General features: G+C 36.9%; 1 protein-coding gene across 1 annotated transcript in view; it reads left to right on the top strand.

The window, feature by feature from the left end:
• LOC149539268 (uncharacterized) overlaps positions 1 to 20995 on the top strand; it is a 95334-nt gene extending 74339 nt beyond the window's left edge. Inside the window, exon 8 of the mRNA XM_089800598.1 lies at positions 20362 to 20995. Within this exon, the coding sequence (XP_089656724.1) occupies positions 20362 to 20550 (189 nt within the window). The 3' untranslated portion in view covers positions 20551 to 20995. The remainder of the gene's footprint in view (positions 1 to 20361) is intronic.
• Positions 20996 to 21266: the final 271 nt, after the last annotated feature.

Here is a 21266-nt window from a genome sequence, read left to right as displayed (position 1 = left end):
GGGTCTTGGTGAACGGGGGGACGAGTTTCTGGGATGGGGGAAAAGAGCTTCAATTTGGGGATGCTGGCAGGATGGGGGTGGTGTGGTGGTGCTGTATATACTATATGCTATACATATAGTACTTGAGATGTAGTTATGAAAAGATGTATAACAATATAAGTAAAATAGCAAAACTGCAAATGCCAAATACTAAACACAGGCTATAGAATATTTGAACCTTGAAGTTTTATCCATTGAATATCAAATTACTAATTACTATTAGAAATTTGAATACCAAATAAAATTGTCGAATTGGCAAATAGAAGATTTATATTATATCAAAAATATGACAGTGGCACTGCATGAATTGCGAACATAGAAACCCCAGTTCTGATTTTAATTCAAAGTAGCCAGCATGTAGTGAGTAAAGTTGCATTTAAATAGTTGTTAGGATAAGTTGTACCAAGAGTCGTGTCCGTTGGTATTAGTAACCAACTTATGCACTATATGTATCACGCACATGGAATAGTATGGCATGGTAATTTTGGAACTATCTTTGGTACAGGTATGTAACTTGGCTTGGTACAATCAATAAAAGACATATTTTACCATTTTGTGCATTGTTCCAATTACTTAAATAGGTGTGATAGTAATATTGTGAATTATATACATTGCATATGTTGTATTATTCTACCATATTGGCATAAACATTTCTGACGCCATTGCCTAAGTAGAACCCAGGGTACGATAGGCGGAAGGAAGATGGATGTATAATGTGTCCATTGTCAACCCTTCGATCAGCAAACAATAATAACAAATAGTGATATCGAGGAAGAAGAAGTGACCAGAGAGGATCAATTGACACAGGACCTTGTGCACGTGAGGGATGTAGCGGTTGATGAGTATGTCCGGTAGGAGGCAGAGTAGGGGGCTCTCCCCACCGGCATGATATGTGCTGAACTCATGGTGAACGAGGTTGTGTACGATCTTCTAGGAAGTCTTCCAAGACTGCTCACCCATTGGTTGGTAGCAATAGAGAAGAAAAGAGAGGTAGACCTGAGACAATAGACATTGCAATGGTTCTTTCAAAGGAGACAATAGACATTGTAATGGTTCTTTCAAAGGACCCAAAGAGAGCAGTCCTCCAGAGATACTAGTAACCAAAGCACAAATCCTCGGTGGAGAAGCTACGGGACACAAGGAACCACAGAAGAAACTACTACTTCCACATTTTAATGCCCCTCCTACCCAATAAATAAAAACGAAGGAGGAAGGACGCCCCATTTGAAATCACCAAGGAAGACATAAGGTAGGCGTTGCTGGCATAGCAACAAGGACAGAGGAGGTGGCGAGTTCACAACCTTGCCCAAAAAGTACAAGGACCAGAGCATACTCCCAGTGAGGATGAGGAACAAAACTTAGGAGGAGAAGTAGCAGAATTATTGGAAAGTACGGTAAGAGGAATTGAAAGGAATTAATTGGTTGGTTGATAACTTGATAGTTACCTAGTTACCGTACAAACCTAGTTGCTTGAGGGAAATTGTTGGTGTTGGTAGATTGCTAGATCAGATTAGGGCAATGAATTTGAGGAAGCTACTAAAGATCTCGAGACAACTGAAGTTAAGATTTCGGTAGAGGAAGAAAGATTGTTGAAGGCTTTGGTATAAATGGGTAAGGGTCATGCTTTTCTGGTTCATTACATCCAGAGGAATTGATAGATTAGATTAAGGAACTAGAGGATTACTTTGAGTTTGAAGATATTAGATATCTGCAAAGAGTTAGGTTACACATACTAAGTTGAAGGGTCATGCTTCCTTATGGTGGAAGGAACTGCAAAGATAGGAAAGTTAATGGAGAACAAAGGTCACTAGATGGAGAGCTATTATTTCTCGACTTAAGGCCAAGTTCATATTGAAGGATTATGAATTGGAATTGTTAAAGAGATTGTAGAACTTGAAGTGAAAAGATTTGACAGTTAAGGAGTATACAGAGGAATTGTACAAGATGACAATCAGATTTGTACACCGAGAGTCATCTAAGAAAAAGTTGGCTAAGTATGTTAATGGTTTGAGAATTGACATTGAAGACGAGTTAAGTATATTGAGGATTAGTACAATTGAGGATGCTTATTAGTAGGCTCTGAACGTAGAAGATAAGTTGAAGAAAAGACAAGCTACCCCTAGGGTTAGGGATAAACCATTTGTTGATAAAGGCAAAGATAAACTTGTGATTGAAGAAATACCTGATCAAAAGATTCATGGAAAGGGAAGAGGCAACAAAGATTTTAAAGGTGGTTGTTTCAAATGTGGGAATTTTGGACATAGAGCTTTCCAATGTTTGGTTGGTTCCAACAAAGGAAAACAAAATCTAGTGGCACATGAGGAACAACTAGAGAAAGATGAACTTGTTGAAAGGGAAGTTGCACTTGCAATGGGAGAATCTGTGATGTTCAGGAGAGTTATGTTGAGTAAGAAGAAACTAGAGCCTATACAGAGAAGGCAATTGTTTTAGACCATTTGTAAACCACAAGGTAAATGTTGCAAGGTGATAATGGATGGTGGAAGTAGTGATAACCTTGTATCTGAGGAAATAGTACAAAAGTTATGATTTAGGAGACTTAAACATCCTTTTCGTTATGGAACAAGGTGGTTTCAAGATGATCATATGGTGGAGGTGAAAGAATAGTATTTGTTTAATTTCATTATTGGACCTTATCAGGATGAGGTATTATGTGATGTAGTTAACATGAATGCTTTCCATGTTTTTTTGGGTAGATCTTGGCAATATGATGTTGGGGTTGTTCATGATTGTTGAAGCAATGTTGTTTCTACTGTGAAAGATGGCCATAGGTTTACTTTACTTCTTTTGAAGGAGGAAGGAAATGAAATCTGAGATCTTACACCTTAGGAGATCATACTGCTTTGGGTTAGAAGGTGATGGATTTGCAGCAGGTGGTTGGGAAGGTTATTAAGTTGGTATAGTTGTTGAAGGATTCAATGAGTGGATATGAATTGGTGAAATTGAAGACTGGTGACAACCGAATGATGATATTACATCAAGTTACTATAGAAATGGTACCAGATAAGTAGCATAATCTTGTGAGTAGATTGGAAAATGAAAAGTTGTTGAATGATGTCAGAGGTGGAGTCAAACAACAAAAGTTGAAGTGGGCATTAGTTTGTGGTTACAAAAGTGACAGAGGCTGAAACACTAGGTGTGGTGAGATTGATTAGAATAGAGGTTGTGAAAGTAGTAGCAAAGAAGTACTTGATGATGGAAGATGTTCTTCTAGATTTGTGGATTTACAAAATCGACACAGTGATTTCTTTCCTGATGAAGAGGATATGTGGGTCAAGAATGAACATGGTTTTTATTTCTTGATCTTGTCAAATTTTCATAAACTCATCTTACATAACATCTTTTATTCACCTTGGGTGACTAATACAAGAACGTCCTTGGGTCGTTGGCAATCTTGCATCACCCAAAAATATTTTCTTTCGATTTGTCTGTTTGTTGTTCATTTGGATAGTTTTCCTGTTATTTCAGGTTGTGATTGGTCCACTTGGCTCATTATCTCATATGATCATTGTGGTTGGGTCAGGTATCATGGAGATCCTATGTCTAACTTCACATCTTGTTCCGAGGTTTCCAGATGAAGTTATCTTATGATCAATCTAGTCTTACGTTGGTTTTCTTGTTCTAATGGTTAGGGTGATAGGTTTCGACTTGCGATGAAGTTTCAAAATATGCGATGCTTAATGGTGCATTGTTCTATGATTGATCAACCCTCTTGTGTGTTCACATGGCTCATTTTATCTATTTGTGGTTGTTCTTATGGATTAGGGCCTCGACCCATCTGCTTGTAATACGTTTCCTTTGGATTGGGATTTAATGATTGGATAAGTCGACTTGTAGCTGGGGATCCTTTATGTAAGTAGGGTAGTGGTTCTTATTTAGGGAGAGAAGAATAGGGAGAAGAATTGGCAAAAGCAACTAGGGGTAACTAATATCTATTGAAGTATCATAATTTTGAGGGATGATCATCTGCAAATAGGTTGTTGAAGGCAATGAATGTATTTGACTTGCTAGAAGTTGTATATTGATAAGGGCGATATAGTATCTTGTTTTGCAGGCCAACTTGATGATAATCCAATGATATTTTTTTCTTTGATGTTCATTTCTATTTGTTTGTTTGGGCATTTCCATTGTAGCATATTTAGCTACAAGGTTAAGACGTCTCCTTTGGAGGTTCTCTTTCCTTGACTATGTTAGAGGTAGAACACCTAAATCATATGAAGCCACGTTTTCCATCTCACCCAAACAAGAAGCATAGTAATCTGCCTGAAACTCATAATCATTCAACATCAAGGGGAGGTTGAGAATCCTCCTAATGTGAGAATAAAACCATTTTCCACTATCACTTTGAATCCCAAAATCTCCTCTATTTGAATTCCCCGCATAGCCACGAGTCCCTCATCAATAAAATTATGTGTAGCACCTGTGTCAAGTATGGTGATCAATCACTGCCCTGCTAAGACTCCTTTCATCCTGAATGATCCATCTTTCTAAATGCTAGAAAGGCGTGCTATTGGTTTCTTATCTTCCTACTCCTTAACTGACCCTTCTGATGCACTCCTTCTCATTGTCACAATTCTTAGTCTGCTGGTCTGAGAATACAAAACTAGTAACATCTCCTTAAAGGCACCCCCCCTGGAATTGCACTTATGCTTAGGATCCTATGGTTCCTTGCATTTAAAGCATAAATTCTTGTGTCTTAGGTCATTTAAAGGCTCATCATTAGGTTCTAAAGTGGTTTCTTGTTCTATTCTGGAATTTTATGAAATTTTTTCTCGTCCTTATTTGTTGGGAAGTGCTTGGAGGAAGATTTGTCCCTCGAGTCAAGATGCTCCATACTCCTAGCTTTCTTCATGGTAAACTGTAATGTGGGTGAGTCAAATGCTCTTTACGCAACTGCGCAAAGGATCTCAAAGCCCCTCTACAAAAAAATGTCAATCTCCTCTCAGAGATATTTGTCACCATCACTACTAACCTCTATAACTTAGTTATGTATGCCTCTAAAGACCTGTACTGCTTGAGTTATGCAAGCTACCTGAGATACATCTTTGACTCCTCACAATCAAAGTGCTTGACGAGTCTATTAGGGAACTCATTATAGGAGGTAATATAGCGATGTCCCAAAGTGATCAATTTGTGGTACCAACACTCATGTGCCATGCCATATAGGTGTAAAATAGTGAACCTAATGGCTTCCTTTGACATAGGCCTCAAAGATAGGTAATTATCTAACTTATGTACCCAAACATGAGCTGAACATTGATCTCCATCAAAACGTGGCAAGGTCAACTTTCCCACAACTTGCTGGAAATCCTTGTTCCCCTGTGGAGCCCTGCAATCTGCTCTGCCTACTGAACCTGACCTGAGTCTTTTATGTCTAATGAATTGATCAAGGGTCAACAACTCCCTGACCTTAGGTTGTAGGGTCATATACTCTTTGTAATGATGTCAGATATCCTCTGCCACTGAAATTTGTAACTTAGGCCCTAGGTGACTCCTCCCGTGGAGTGAAAACTGGCTGTAGGGGTCTTGAAACTGAATGGGAGGTTGTAGTACGCTCACCCTGTGGCCTGCTAGTCTCTCCTGTATAGGTGGTATGTTGAGGCTGCTCATCTCGTTACTAATTCTCCTTAGCCATTTGTCCCAATAATTGAGACATCATATCTATCATGGTATCAAATTTCCTCTCAATTCTAGAGTTAGGGCTAAAGGGACCTAGCCTTCTCCTTCTCAGCCATGGTGTTTGTAAGAGTGTTATAAACTTTGAAGTCTGTCCTGTGAATTCCTCTCTTAGTATAAGCTAGAAAGTGTTGATCACTCATCAAATGACTATATGTTCTTCAGAGCATGGAAAGAATTGTCTGAGCTCTAATAACACTGTAATGAACACCCCAGGACATGAGTTTTCTGCTAACTCTGAATTTTGCCATAGTTCTGATTTCTTTTTTGTTTTTGCTTGTTTTCTGATTTTTCTGTGTGTTTGTGTTTTTTCACATTTTTTTGACAGTTAATGGTTTCAATGCACAAACAAATAAACAATGCTGAATTGGAATATACAATGGACTTCGAACACCCAATGAAGGAAAAAAAATGGTTTTTTTCCAACAGATAAGCCGCTACAATTTCTACCAGGCATATGAATGATTGCAAAATTTTTTTGCAGCAATTCTTACTCATTTCCGACGCCCAAGAGCTGACCTGCAGGATAAGTATGACTGATTTTGCTTGTGATGGTCCTCTATAGGTACTAGACATCCAGATCTGATGTGGAGAAGAAGTTTAATGCTGATGTACGGCTGGAACTTGATGTGTACTTTCACTGTGATCTGCTGTTAATGCCATGCTGATTGGTAACTACAATTGTATACCCCCCGAATGATGATTTAGGGATCTGGGTTCCACCAAGGTCCACACCAATACTGATACCTGCTGGGGAAGCTCTGGTCCACACGACTGCCTCTAGGAGACCAACAGATTAATTGAGATTGCAGTTTATGCTCTTATCTGCAATCTGAAAATGATCTCTTCTCTAATCCAATCTGATACTACTGAGAAACTTCACACAAATTGATGTCCACTAAAAGAAACCCAACTGATCTATACAAATGAAAACCCTTGGATGGTCTCTCACACCTATAGGTCTTAAATCTTCTAAGACATTTCATTCTCAGAGGATGTATGAGGCTGTAAGCTCTTCCTGAAAGCTCTGCCTTCAAACTCAGTTTTCATAATAACATGGAATGAATGAAACACAAACCCAATTCTTTTTTCACTTTCTTTTTCCTCCTTGTCTTGGATCGAAGCTTTTAGGGTTTGAAGTATTTTATTTTAATAAAAACATTAGAATGTTTAATTTTTAATCAAATTCTCACCTAGGAATCGTTCCATATGGGGGTCTGTGTTTGTCATGCTAAACTAATCCTCTTTTAAGTTCTAACTTAACTTTATTTGTGTAGGTAGTTGTGCCATAAGCCTCTTTATTATAACATATTGAATATTATAAAACGATTATAATAATCGCCCTTGATTATTGTTTAATCAACATTTGATTTAGAAAATATTTAAATTATTTTCAATTTATTTATAACTTTCTCGTCTAGACTTCAATCTAAATTATGTTTGATGGCACTTCTCCACTAATGTTGTTTGAAAATTGCTAGCTAATTGACAATCTTTAAAATTTAGGAACTCTCTTGAAAAATAGGAATCGTGCCAAGTCTCAAGGCTGATCTTGGAGGTCTCTTGGTGTGTCTTGGTCAACTCCTAGTCTATTTGTAAAAAATAGGATTTCCACCTAAAATCTAGGAGACTGTCCTGATCTGGTCAAACTGGCTCACAAAGCCCCGATATATCTCCATAAGCCCTTGAATGGGTCTCCTATGCAATCTATTGACCTAGGGTAATTGTGTAAGAGGCCAACCTCATTTGTCGATTAACCTGCCTAAGGAAACACTAAAGATGATTTTGATAGCATGCTTGTCATAGTAAATACATGGGTAGAAACACACACTAAGCACAAGTTCCTATTGTATGTGTTATTCACCTAAATGGCATGCGATAAATTAAAAATCACCTTCTTTGAAAGGAAAAAAGGATATTTTTTACTAGATTTAAAATAATGGGTAATTGCTACTTGCTTTGTCCATAAGATAAATTTATTAATGTCCAACAAGAGACCACAAAGTGGTCTAAGGGACTGAAAGCATACGACAAAGGCAACTGCCTATAGCAGGACACCAAATAGTGACCAAACAAGGAACAAACGAGAAAGCAAAGGACTCATAGAGGAAGAATAAAGGTCCTCCCTAGGTGGGAAAAAGTCCAACATTGAAGGGTAAGGTCCAGGGTGAGGGTGAGCCCTAGACAGTCTCATAATTTTGTTGGAAGTGGAGTGTTGCTGATAAGTGAAACCACTACGAGGCCTCACAAACCTTGTGTGAATAGAAGTCAGAGGATCAAGCGGTTGCTTCATGCCCTAGCCAAGAGACAATGGTGAGAAAAAGGAAGTGATAAGTGGATCAGAAGTCTAGCCCAATGGGAATAGATCCTGCAAGGTATGATCATGAAGCCGCATGACCTCTTGGAGGTACAAAGAAAAGCACCATTGGTTGACGTAGCTAAAGAAAGATGAAACAGACTTGCACTCCCTGAACATGCAGTGAAGCCTCCCCCTAATCTTATAGTAGGTGGGGCATCGGAAGATAAAGTGAATCTTAATCTCAACCTCAGCCAAGCCACAAAGGAAACAAATACGGTCAGCTCTGTCATTTGGTGGTCGATCTGGTAGCTAAGCTAGTGGGAGCCAATGCGGAAGGAACCCATGGAGATGCGAAAGGCATGACTCTAGCATTGAGACAAGTAGAAAGATATACAATGACCATAGCCTGAATGTCCAAAAAGTGCTCAGCATAGAAGGCCATCCTTGGTCGAAGACAACCCAAAGGGTTGCATGAGGTCGTGGTACTGTACTGTATGTAGATGTCTAATCTGACATGATCATTCAGCTCTCATTCCGAGGGGAGGTGAGGGGGAACATCCAAAGAGTACTAGAAGGTAGGGGTGATCATTTATGATCCTAATTGAGCTCAGCAGGGAAAAAGCTTGGGCGTACCAACAACGGGCTCTATTAGTAGATTTCGCAAAACCCTAAAGACGGTGAAAGAACCAAACTAGGTCAAAGATGGCTCCAAGCCTAAAGGGATGAGTATCGAACTCAACCAAAATAATGCTTTGAGGAGTAGATTGATGACATCTGATGGTATGCCGAAGGAGAAGGATCTGAGCCCTCTCGACAAAGGTCCAATCGGTGTCTAGGAGAGAAGGTCCCCACACAACAAAACCGTAGAGCACCTTCGGTCTAACTGTAGAGAATCATTATAAGTTTTGGCATTTGAATTCATTATATTAACTATCAAGCACTCATGCATGGTGGTTTCTAACATCATTTATAAGAGTAATTATCTCATCATCGGAAGTTGGAACAATGTCCCTCTTTTTTGTCAACATTTTTTCCTTCTGGCCCTATCCCTCCCCCTTCTCACCCTCATCCTCCCCTGTCCCTGCTTTCTCTCTCGGCCTCCGTCTTCATCATGTATAGTTTAAAATTTTCTTAATCTAGACTAATTTTAAGAAGTCCTTAATCTGAAATATAAAAATATGATATGTTATGAGCATGCTTATATTGAATTGATTTCCCCAAAACTGCTTTTAGTTATGTGTGATTGAATTCAATTTGAAATTTGTTATTCTAAAGTACATTGCTTATGAAACCAACATTAAATAGAGTTGTGTTGCTGTATGTTAGAAATGACAGGAACAGAAAAGGAAATGAAGAATATGCATGGAAAAGGAGAATAAAGCCTCGCATCACCTTTAACACAAGGTCAACTCTGGTGAAACCATTAGTAGTGAAAAATCCATGAAATATGGGGTTGTCTCCTCAGCAAATCACTTAAGTTACAAGACTACAAGACAAGATGAACATTGGAGCATTCAATATGACATTGTGGGATGACAACTTAATGATACAATGCCCTCACCCTTGTTCTCCAATGAAATAGTACTCGAGTTAAATGCTTCCACTTTTGCATATTTAAAAATGTAATGCCTTGTATCAGGCTTAGACTTAGTCATTTCCAGTTTAACCCAATTCTAATATTTATGTCCATGCCAAATGAGTAAAAGAGTTGATCAAGTAAAAATGATTATTCATTCATTTAATCTAAGTAAGTTATTTATCTATATTTATGGAAATCTATATTGACCTTATTATTATTCCAACTTGTTGAAGGAATGATTAGGTGTAAAACCAGGGTGCCTAGAAACTAACTGCAATGGGCTCCCTCAAAGTTTAGATATCCAAGCCCTTAGCCTATCTTGGGCCTATGCCGCAAGGCGCTCAAGGTATATTTTATATTCCTTCTCTATTTGATCCAAATTCTTTTCTAACAGTAATCAGTATATATTTTTAACGATCTCTATTCCCACTTGTTCACAATGGTTTAGATGTTCATTATATATCTTACAAACACAACAGTTGCCTCTCTTGAATACCCATAAGATGTGTCACTTCCAAAATGTACCGCTTCAATACCAATCCAGCTAATCTTTGCTTAAAACATACCTTTTTATGATAATTAGTAATCATTGTTTTAACATATGTTAACTGCTGCCTTGGTTATTATAAGATGTGCTTGTATAACACATACTAATCGTATCATTAACTTGGTATTTATCAATAAATCACATGCTTTCGTCTTGATATCAAGATTGGTTTTTAGCACTCAATCATTATGAAGACCGGTTAGTCTCCTGTACCAAGTAGTTGCCTTAATTGATGTTGTTATTTATCTTCCTTATCACAAGGCAAATTGCCATCTTGAGAATGCACATTTTGATAGATAATTGTTCTATATTAATCGATTGATGGAGGACTAACATCTGCAATGTCTTTAAGGAGTTGTTATCAACATGGGCAATAGTCACTGTGATTATTAGTAATCTTCTTGCTTTCCACTAATATCGTCTCCATGATTGTGGTTATATCTGTCATCTCACTGTTTCCATGGCTGGCTGTTGCTCATTCGTATCTTCATGGTGCAGCAACAATATTGTTCCTTTTGTCAACCACATTGATGATACGAACAGTATGCTATCATTATTTATAAACAATCAATCTGCTAACCTGTCAAACATGATCTTTGCTTCCTGATTCTTGTACCTTCTCTTGTGAAATGCATGAATATTAATATTTACTAAGTCGTTGCTTAGTCATTATTGTTTTATCTATGATTCAATAAACTTGCTATATTATACCATGCTTTATTATTATAGATATTCATCAATAGTATTTTACATATATTGGTCAATGATATTGATAACATAATGATCAATGTTTTTATTCATATCAATAATGCTCTTAGAGGCTTTTCAAAATTATATTATTTATAATTTACAATTATTTATTGTTATTAAATCTTATTTCAAATTGGGGATATCACAAAAAATATCAAGATTTCCATGGTTTCTTCATACATATTTATACTGGTTATAAGATGATAGATGATCAGAGATACTTGGAGGGGAGATTCTTCATTTGAAAGGTACCTTTGGAGACTCCAGAGTTAATTACATCTATCTTAATTCTGACGCATTTTGCATGAGCTGAAGCCATTCCCTTCTCCTCATGACAGCTTGGAGGACATGTGGGATCACATAAAGGCTTTCCCTTTCTTGTTCAAGAGCCCCAGTGCTTATAGTCGAGTTCAACAAGGGCTGCTTGCTCTGCTGAGAACGGGATGACAAGTCTAGCATGACACAAACCCATCAAGATGAACTTGTTTGTCAACTCTGGAATTGCCAATCGGTTATTGGGCCCTTTTACATTCCAAAATGCCATTGACTTGGTCCAATTCTGTCTATGTGAATTTCTTGGTCCCGTCCTTTTGCCTTGCCATTCTTGATCTTTGTTAATTTTTAGTGTCAAAGAACAAATACATGTTTACACAAATAGAATAATATCAGATCACTAAGGTAAACCATTATGACCACCTTAATTATATGCATCCTTTTGATGGCATTGAAGGCCCTTCCTTTATCTTTGTAAGTATTGTTATTCATTGTTTAAATATCAAAGTACCTTTTCATAAATAATGGATATTGAACCATAATAGTTCAGTATATATTCAGCAATGGAGCAGGTTTCTTAATTGCCATTGGGGGCCACTCAAATATATTTTATAATCACCCCACCCTCATATAGAATAGTAATCTCCCAGGCCGCTTCCCCTCCTGGTGTATGCAAAGGTAGATTAATTACGGGAGCATAGTTGGTGGGGGGTGGATAGGATAAGTTCTCCGAGCCATGCATTTCATGATTTTCAAAATGATGTCTATTGGTAATAGTGAACTCATGGACTACAATGATTAAGAATGCATGTATAATAATTTGATGAGCCCTAGCACCAAAGCTCTAGGGTTTGTAGCAGTGTTACGTGAGGATACGACTCCCCCAAACCCTAGCATTCCCAGAATGGGGACACTTTTAGGACGTGGGGATGTCGTTCCCAAGTCCCTAGTTGCATTGGCCATCAGTTGTTGATCGCCACCAGGATGTAGAGGTGTCCCTAGGACATCAAGGAGGATACCTAAGCATCCCTTGATTGACCCCCATCAGTGTATGCTTTTTGCCATGAGTTAAAAAAAATTAATTTCTTTTTTGATTCTATTCAAATCCTAAGTGGATGGGGGGCCTATCAAAGACCTTCCAAGACTACAAAAGGATCTCGAGACTTTACTTTGATTCACATTTTCAGTTCTAATTGTTTCCTTTGGCAAGAAGAAGAAGAGTGAAGAGCTGAGAGTAGAGTGATTGGAGGAGTGAAATCTTCCATTTGCCAATTCGACAATTTAAAATTTTATTTATCACTGAGTATTCTAATTTCTAATTCGTAACTTGATATTCAAAACTTCTATGTTCAAGTATTTACCATTTGCAATTTTGCTATTTTACTTCTTAATAGTCTTATACATCTTTACATAACTAGCATTTTAAGTACCATATGTATAGTATATAGTATATACAGAAACCCCCTTCCTCGTTTGCATCCCCAAATTGAGGCCTTTTGTCACAACGTCTTGGAAATCCGACCCTTCGATCCACCTCTCCCCCCATTCTTGACAATAGTGTAACTATGGTTTGTAGCAACGTCTAACTACTATTGGCTTGAGCAAAGAATCTAGTCTGCTATTCAAAAATTGTTTAAACCTAAACCTAGGGCATTAATGATTGATGTTTGGTGTTTGATCCTGTTATTGCCTATTATTGGTTAGTTGGTTTGTGTGTGTGTTTGTTTGGCAAGAGAGATGAGATCATTCCCATGCATGTTATTCTTCCAAAATTTTGAATACAAGTCTTTTGATCGCTTAATACTTACTAGTGGAGAGTGGTCTCCATGGAAGGTATAATCCTTGCCATATAACATTCTGGTGGCCTGATTTTTCCCTCTCCCAATTTGTGCAAGATTCTAAAAAAATCAGGAAGAAATGTGTTGAGAATAAGCTAGGGTTTGTGAAATTTTGTTAGCCCTCAAGAAAAACCCTAGGCAACTTCTTTTTTGATCATTTGAAACTCATGTAATATAATTTTGATCTTTAAAAGATGTATGTATTTTTCCATGCATGTGTTGTTATCCTAAGTTTTGAAATATTTTTGCTATTATATTTCATGAAAGCTTCAAATGTGCTAAGTTGTGACTGTGCGAAGCAAAGAAGAGCGCATGTTCGCATGCTTATATCAGCTTAAGGCATTAATAGCTGCGATTGTACGAATGAAGGAAAACAATCAGTAGAAATTGTTGGAAACTGTTGGTGCGGCATTGCAAAGGTTCAATTAGACAGTCAAAGATAAGCCATGAAGGTGTGAGGAGTTAGTGTTGAGTTAAAAGTTTTTGGTGCATCATCACAAGCAGTATAAATGAACCATGGGTTAGAGAAGCGAAGTTGCGAGTGCTTGTAATCGCGCTGTCGTAGGGTATAATTGCAGATAAGATTTTCAGGTTGCGAAGTGGCAAGGGCAATTAAGTTGAAGGCTATCGCATGCTCGCATGTAGTTGAAGTAATATCTTAAGTTAAGATGCGAAGCCACAAAAGTAAGATGAAAGTCAAATAAAGCATTGATTGCACCTTCGCATGTCAGAATCAAAAGGGAACAAGTTGAATTGCGAGCATGGGAACAAGATATGTGTGGCGGTTAAAGTTGATGTTGTAGCTGGGAAGTGGCAATTGATAGTGAAGCGCACGTTCGCAAACTTTCATAAACAATTAAAAAACTAAGTTGTGAAGTTGTGAGGAAAAAGAAATGTTAAGTTAGCCAGCTGAGTGCACTATCGCACGCTTAAGTTGAATGCCCGGTTTCGGAGTTGCGAAGGAGCAATAGAGTGAAATCTTAAGCATTGCATGGTTGCAAGCATAAAATGTTCCAAGGGCTAGACTGTGGTGAGGTTGCGAAGTGTTAGAAGTTAAAGGCTTGTTGCAAGGTTGCAGTGATCACAAAGGTATGATTAAATGTAGTTGTGAAGCCACAATTGAATGAGAAGCAAAGGGTTCGCAACATTGCAAGCCATATTGTAGCAAAGAAAGATTTTGGTGTGAAGAGGCGAAATGGTTTTGTTCGCAATTGTCGCACCTATAAGTTTTAAAGCATAAAATGGCTTTTCAATGACAAAAAATTGATTTGGATAAAGATGGGATGAATTGGATGTACAAAAATTTGAACAAGCGTAGATTTGACCTATTTTTTCGAAGATTGATAGGTTTTTAATAGTACCACCCTTAAATGCCAATTAAACTACGCTCTCATCTCAAAAATTGATAAAACCTAGAAAGAGATAGGTTTTTATTACCGTTTTCTTAATTGTTTGAGTTTTTTGAGTGATTTTAAGTGTAGAAGTGATCTTTGAGTGATTTTTATCCAAATAGCATACAAAGTCAGCGAAAATACTTGCAGAAATGCCCAAGGAGAAGGAGGATTGATTGCATAGGTAGTAATTGAAGAACCAACTACACCACCAAAGGCTTCCAACACATTTGTAGAAGAATGGATACACATCTTGCTTGGTTCCACAAACACTCAGAATGCCAATGACCTTGCATTCAAAGACCCATATGCAATGTGTAGAGATGCGATTGTCCTTGATAGAAATGGATATAAATTGTTTTGGTTTTTCTACGAGAACGGAGTGAAAGAAGTTCCAATTTGCAACCCTTGGGTAAGAAATTTGGGAAAATTGATAGTGCTAGAAGTATTTGTGGACGTAGATTTGGTCAAGGCATTAATCAAATGTTATAATCCTGTTAGTAAGTCATTCCACAGGAAGGATAAAAGTGTTTTTCTAGCATTGGATAAGGATACATTCATGGAGGCATTTGATTTGGGTGGACCTATGTCATTGCCCATTGATATTAAAGAATTGAATGAGAATTTCATAAAACATAAGAGTTTTTATATGGGTAAAAACATGACCAAACACATTCCCAAGGTGAAGAAGGATGTAGGAGAGATTCCAAAGAGGAGAGATATTGAGGAAATCATGCCCTTAGATTTCTTTCAGAGGTATTTTCTAAATATTGTGTTTGGGATTGACAAAGCCCTAGGTACAAATGGAACCATGAATGCTACAGGGGCATACTATGTCATGGCTTTGAATATTCAAGATCCAAATCACCATGTAGGATATGATTTTGTATAATACATCATAGAGAGTATTCACAAAGAAATCACTACTGCCCAACAAGGAGAACTAAAGGATTTCAAGTTCCCTCATTACTCCTTGATCATGCACCTTATCTTGTCAAAGAATGTTGACATATTTGATCAAAGCTTCTTTGAGTCAACACAAGAGTGGGGAGAGAGGTTGCCAGTGCAAAGATGGACACAGATATGGCAATTGTATTATCCATATTCAAATGCTATCTCTTTCTATAATGATTTTGTTCGTCCAGTTTTGAAAATGATAGGATGTATAATTGAAAGAATTCCTAGAAATGTTAGGAAGGTTGTTAGATCTCAATGGTGTTTTGATGTTGGAAAACAATTGACTCATGATTGGGGTAGTGTTTTCTTATTTGAAGAATATACTGTTATAAGAGTTTTTGGATGTCCTTAGCCACCCCACATTTTGCCTAAATATGTTCTTGCGAGGTTAGGGTTGGTGGAAATATTTTGGCAGTTGATTTCTTTGAATAGGGAATATTTAGGGAAAGGTGTCAAGAAAGGAACATTTCTATGCAGATGTACTAAGGTAGGGGATTTTGAAATTAGCAAGAATGTCATTGAGCAGGCCAATTCATTTTTGCAAAGTTATAAAATGCCAATTGGGCCAGCCAGAACCTATGATCCCTGTAATGTTAGTAAGGCATGCCTTGAAGAATATGAGAGGATATAATTTGCCCCCTACAAAGCCTATGTGGGAAGAGGATGTTATTGCTGATGTGCTGAGTGAGGATGTCTGCAGAGAAAGAATGATTAAGTGTAGAGATATTGTTGGCTATGAACAAGAAATGAGAAAGGCAAATCCATCTTTTAAAGGGTTTTATCTTGATGAAGAATATTGGGCCAGATTAGATAAGTGTGTAGATAATTTTGATGAGTTGGTGTCTCAAGTCTGAGAGGCAATCAGAAAGAAGATTGACCCAAACTATTTTGATGATGAATACACAATGGAGGTATCTGATGAACAAGATCAATTTGAAGATGACCAACTCAAACAAGATGTTCTTGAGAGTTCTGCATGGGCAAAACAAAGACATAAGTAGCAAAAAATGGTAGAAATACTAGATAAGGCTTAGCAAAAGGCTCTCCAGATCTTGCCGTGGGGGAGCAAATATTTGATGATGTTAGAAGAAGATTCTTAATATCCCAGGCATTTGGAGATGAGAAGAGAAAAAAAAGACTGCAACTAGAGGCACAAATGATTGATGATAGAATCATTGAGGCTAAGGAGTTTATGAATGGTGACAATTTATCAAGTCAAATGAATTCAAATACTTCCTTTTTAAAATAAATAGAAATGAATTAAAATTGCAGATGAAGCCTGGAGATTCAGATGAAGTAATTGCTGGGTTGGTGCAAAAGTTGCAAGAGTATGACCTTGCCAATGAAACACTTATTGCTGAAGAGGCTAGAGATCTAGTAACAAGAAGTGGAATGATTATCTTCCCAGGATGGGATCTGAGCTCTTCTTTTTTGCTAGATCAAATAAGAAGACAAGAGAAGTCAGTTTCTTTTGAGGATGAAAATCAGTATGGGGAAATGATGGGATCAAGGTTCAATGTGGATGCCCAAACAATGGCCATTTAGAGTTTAGCTTCAGAGGATGATAAGCCCACTCTCATGGAAATCAAAGAGTCCCCTAGGGGAAATGTTATATTTTGGCATGTGCAATCTACTTCCAATGATTAGATTTTGGGGATGCATACTTCGGTAGAATTAATGGTAAGCACAAGATGGACACTCTTCAGGCCCAACTTGAAAAGACATATGAAAAATTTATTGGGACAAGGAGTTATGAAGAAGAGATGAAGAGAACTTTTGTCCTACAGCAAAATGTTATTAAGTTGGAGATGGAGGTGGCATCATTGACGAAAGCTGTCAGAACTATCATAAAAGTTCATGAAAAAAATGTGTAAATAGAGGGCCAAACTTTTGAAACAAGGGAAAAATCAGGCCAGCTGATGGAAATTGATGTAGAAAAGCTAGAAGCTAGCAAAGAGGCAGAAATCAGAGCTATGGCAAATTTTTTAATTCATAAGATCAATGCATTGAAGACAGTTTCACAAATGTACATGGCAGCTACATTGCATTTGAAGGAGTGGAAAACAAATGTGCAGAGGCCATTGCTTTGTTATCTCCACTATTCAACACATGGGGCCCCTACATTCAATTGTTCGATAGTATAATTACTATACTTTCCCAGAAGAAGGACCTACCGAAGACAACCATTGTGAGTACAAGAAAAGCAATTCATAAAGTGAGAGATCTAAATGGTTTCTTTTGGGGGGAAGATGCAATAGTCCAAAATAAGATGAAGACAATTGTTGCTGAGACACCAAATTTTGTGCCTGCAATTTTGGACAGTGAGGGCAAAATAAAGGATTGGGTTGAGTGGTCATCATCTTTTGAAAATATTCTTGATCATCCCAAGTTCTTATCTTTTTGTGACAATGAAGTAAGTGCCAATGCTGTTTATGATATGGTGGATATGCTCTATAGGCTAGAGGCAGAGATGTCTAAGGTGGCTGCTGAGATAAAAGCTATAACTAATGCTAAGTGGACCAAATGCCTAGAAGAACTAGATACAATAAGAGATGTCACCTGGCCTGATATTGATACAAATATCACCATATGGGAGCTGATCGCAGATATCAAGGCATTGCCAACTAGTGATAGTGATTAGATGCAGTTGAGATGCAGTTCAAAAATAGAAAAGGAGAAGAAAAGGCATGGATGGTGACAGGAGCCAAAGACAAATTGAATTTGCTGAGAAGCGCCACCTGCCAGTTTTGCAGTTGCATTTTAATTTTAAGGCCAAGTACCAAGAATATTTTGTTTGTAATAGAATAGGATTGTCTTTGTATTTGTTTTTTATTAAGATTTTGACAAGTGTCCTCCCATCTAAAGCTTGTTGCAATCCTTTCTATAAAAGGATTCCCAAGATGTGGAGTAGAGGTTCGATCTTGTAATTTTGAGAATTATGCTATTGTTGTCGGTCCATTGAGTCTCTTGTAAACTTTATGATGTATTCTCTTGTAAGTCTGAGAATATAAGTGAATATTGAAGGATTTACTGCTTTATTGTGAAGGTTTCTATAGTTTTACTAGCTTTCTTGCAATTTTCAATGAAAATTAATGCAAAGGAGGAAGTTCTGCCATATTTGTCTTTGAATTCTGTCTCCATTGTTGTGTACTGGTTAAGCAAGTTTTATGCAATTTAATGCAACTAGGATAGGTTGTACATCAATTTGCTGTTGCTTTTAATTCAAGGAATTAAGTAAATGCTCCAATAAATTGATAGGGTTTCTAGTTATATAGCAAGGATATTTCATAAGAATGGGTTTAGGGACAATTGCTAATAAGATTAATTATAATGCAATTAATTAGTTAAAAATGTTTTTGCTGGGTAGACTCTGAATCCCAATGGATAGGGCACTGATCATACATTCAATTACATGTTGAAGAAGTCATAGGGTTGCATCCATAAACATAAAATGAAATCAATTTTACTTTATTGTATGAATAATCAAATTGCTGGTCAACACTTATTTGCAGTAATCTCTTGAGCTACGACTGTTAAGGATTAATTGCAAAATATAGAAGATATATGACCATTGTAATACTTTAAAGGGATAGATCTAGAAAAGAGAAGTATCAGTTGAATGAATTGTGAGAAAATTGCCAAATAATCAATTATATAACCATTGTATCTCTAAAGTGCACCCGCCTAAGCTTTGCAGAGCTTGAAGAGTATAGAATCTTGGTGATCCTGTTGAAGTTGGAACCAGATCTGAAGTTTTCTCAGTTAAACATAGGAAGTAGCTAAGTCCTTAGACTGAGATAAGTTCTCTGAATACTGGTATCAGGCCCTTTTCTGCCTGGTAGTCTAAAAAACACCAACACATTCAAGTAGGGATCACTTTTACATGATGGCAATGATGTAAAATAAATGATTGGTACACTCTTATACCTTAAGCTAAAGTAGATTTCTATGACAATCCTGTAGCCTTTCCTTTTCCATGCTTTGTGAATAAGATTTGAGAGAGTACTGATATGTAGCAAGTATATATAGTTATGCAAACCCTTGCAAGCTCTCAACCTTTGGCTTAAAATGATAGTAAGAACTTTTGACTTTTATGAAGTTGGCATGGAAGTGAATCAAATGAAATTTGTTGAAGGCATACTCTTTAACACATCTATTTGTTCACTTCATATTATCTATTTTTAAAAATCTGCTTCAAATCACTCAAAAAAGTTGAGCCTAAATATTCTTATACAGTAACACATTGCAGACATTCCATTGTAAAAGCCATATAGTATTGCTACTACCTATTATACTGAGAAAACCTTGAAGGCTTTAAATTTTCAAGTACGTTTAATTTCTTCATGCATTTGCATCCAGGGATATGGTTTGTTTTAGACACACTGAATTTTACTTGCCATTGAGTTGTTAATATTTATATTAATTTTGTTTTTCTCTAATAGTTTATTGAGAAAATTTGTATCTGAACTTTATGATTTAACTTCAAGAATTGTGTGTCTTGAAATTGAGGATATTTAATGGTTTAGAAATTAGAATGTGTGTGGACTTCATGATAGGAAGTTAGTTTTGAACATATGTTAGACATCAAAATACTGATTTCATCCGGAATGATGAAGAGTTGTTACATAAATGAGTTATTTCTTCATAAATTTTGACAAATCTACAAGGTACCCTTTGAGTTATTCTCTATTCTCTTGCACTCCTCATCCTGATGATGGATCACTGTGTGTGATCCGAAACGTTGATGCTTAAAAATTACGACACAATCAAACTCCAGAAATTCTCATGATATTACTAATGGATTGTGGAAATCAAATGACATTAACCTCAAATATTTGTTAGTAGGGTTGGAACAGTGAATATATTCTCTTGATGACTCTTTCAACCTGATGTTTATATTCATTTTATATACTTTTTTGTTTTGAGATATTGGATTTTTTATTTTGGTTTTTACAATCATTTATAATATTCATTGTCTTTCATTGTGTCTCCAGGAAACTGATCACCTGGAATACATCCTTCCAAAGAGAAGCTCCCTGAGACATTGTCTGCCCACAGGGGATGTTGGTTTTCTTGAGTTCGTTGGATACCTCCTCCAGATCAATCCACTGCACCGCCCAAGTGCAAGAGAAGCACTAAACCATCCATGGATTTCTTACCCTTATGACCCAAATTCGTATTGAATTATTTCTTTGATGGCTCTCTTCCTCATCTGTTTCAGGGCACCATGCTTGTTAAATTTCTAATATTTTATATTTCTATCTGAAACTGACAAGGCTTTTCACCTGGTCCTCAATGTATTTTTTAATAGGCTTATTGGCTGTTAGTGTAATTTAATGGTCTGGGTTATTCTTTGTTGTCAAATAACGTCCATTCAATTTCTTTGGAAAATGTCAACTGTTACAGTGAAATCTGTCAATATGTTAACCAGATGTGAGGGTTATAGTTTTCATTGCACCATGGAGAGAGAACATTTTAATATAATTTGGGAAATATTCTTTTGTACATAGTAACAAGTGTTGCATGTCCACTAGTCCTACCATTGCAGCATGGTCTTAAGTGTAATGATCAACCAGTTGAAGACTAATAAATATTGGCTGTTACAGCTAGCTCACTTTGACAGAATAATATTGTTGCCATGAAACAAATAGTTTATTATAGATATGCTCAGATGAAACTTTTGCTTTGCAATTGCAATAGATATTTTTGTTATGCATTTGACAGTAAATGTAATTTTCGTAAAATATAGTTTTGATAATTGTCAAATTGTATTTATTTGTCATGTATTTGGATTATACACAAAATTTATATGAGCATAATTCCTGCAGATGAAGCTTGGTTAAAAGCTTGTTCGATAGGATTCTATAGGTACCTCAAATTGATATCTCTCTTGTATTTT

The sequence above is a fragment of the Cupressus sempervirens genome, chromosome 9 (assembly GCF_028749045.1).
Source record: "Cupressus sempervirens isolate cs-2001-9-10 chromosome 9, ASM2874904v1, whole genome shotgun sequence".
Lineage (NCBI taxonomy): Eukaryota > Viridiplantae > Streptophyta > Pinopsida > Cupressales > Cupressaceae > Cupressus > Cupressus sempervirens.
The sequence above is the reverse complement of the archived record's forward strand: the minus strand, read 5'-3'. Positions and strand labels throughout refer to the sequence as shown.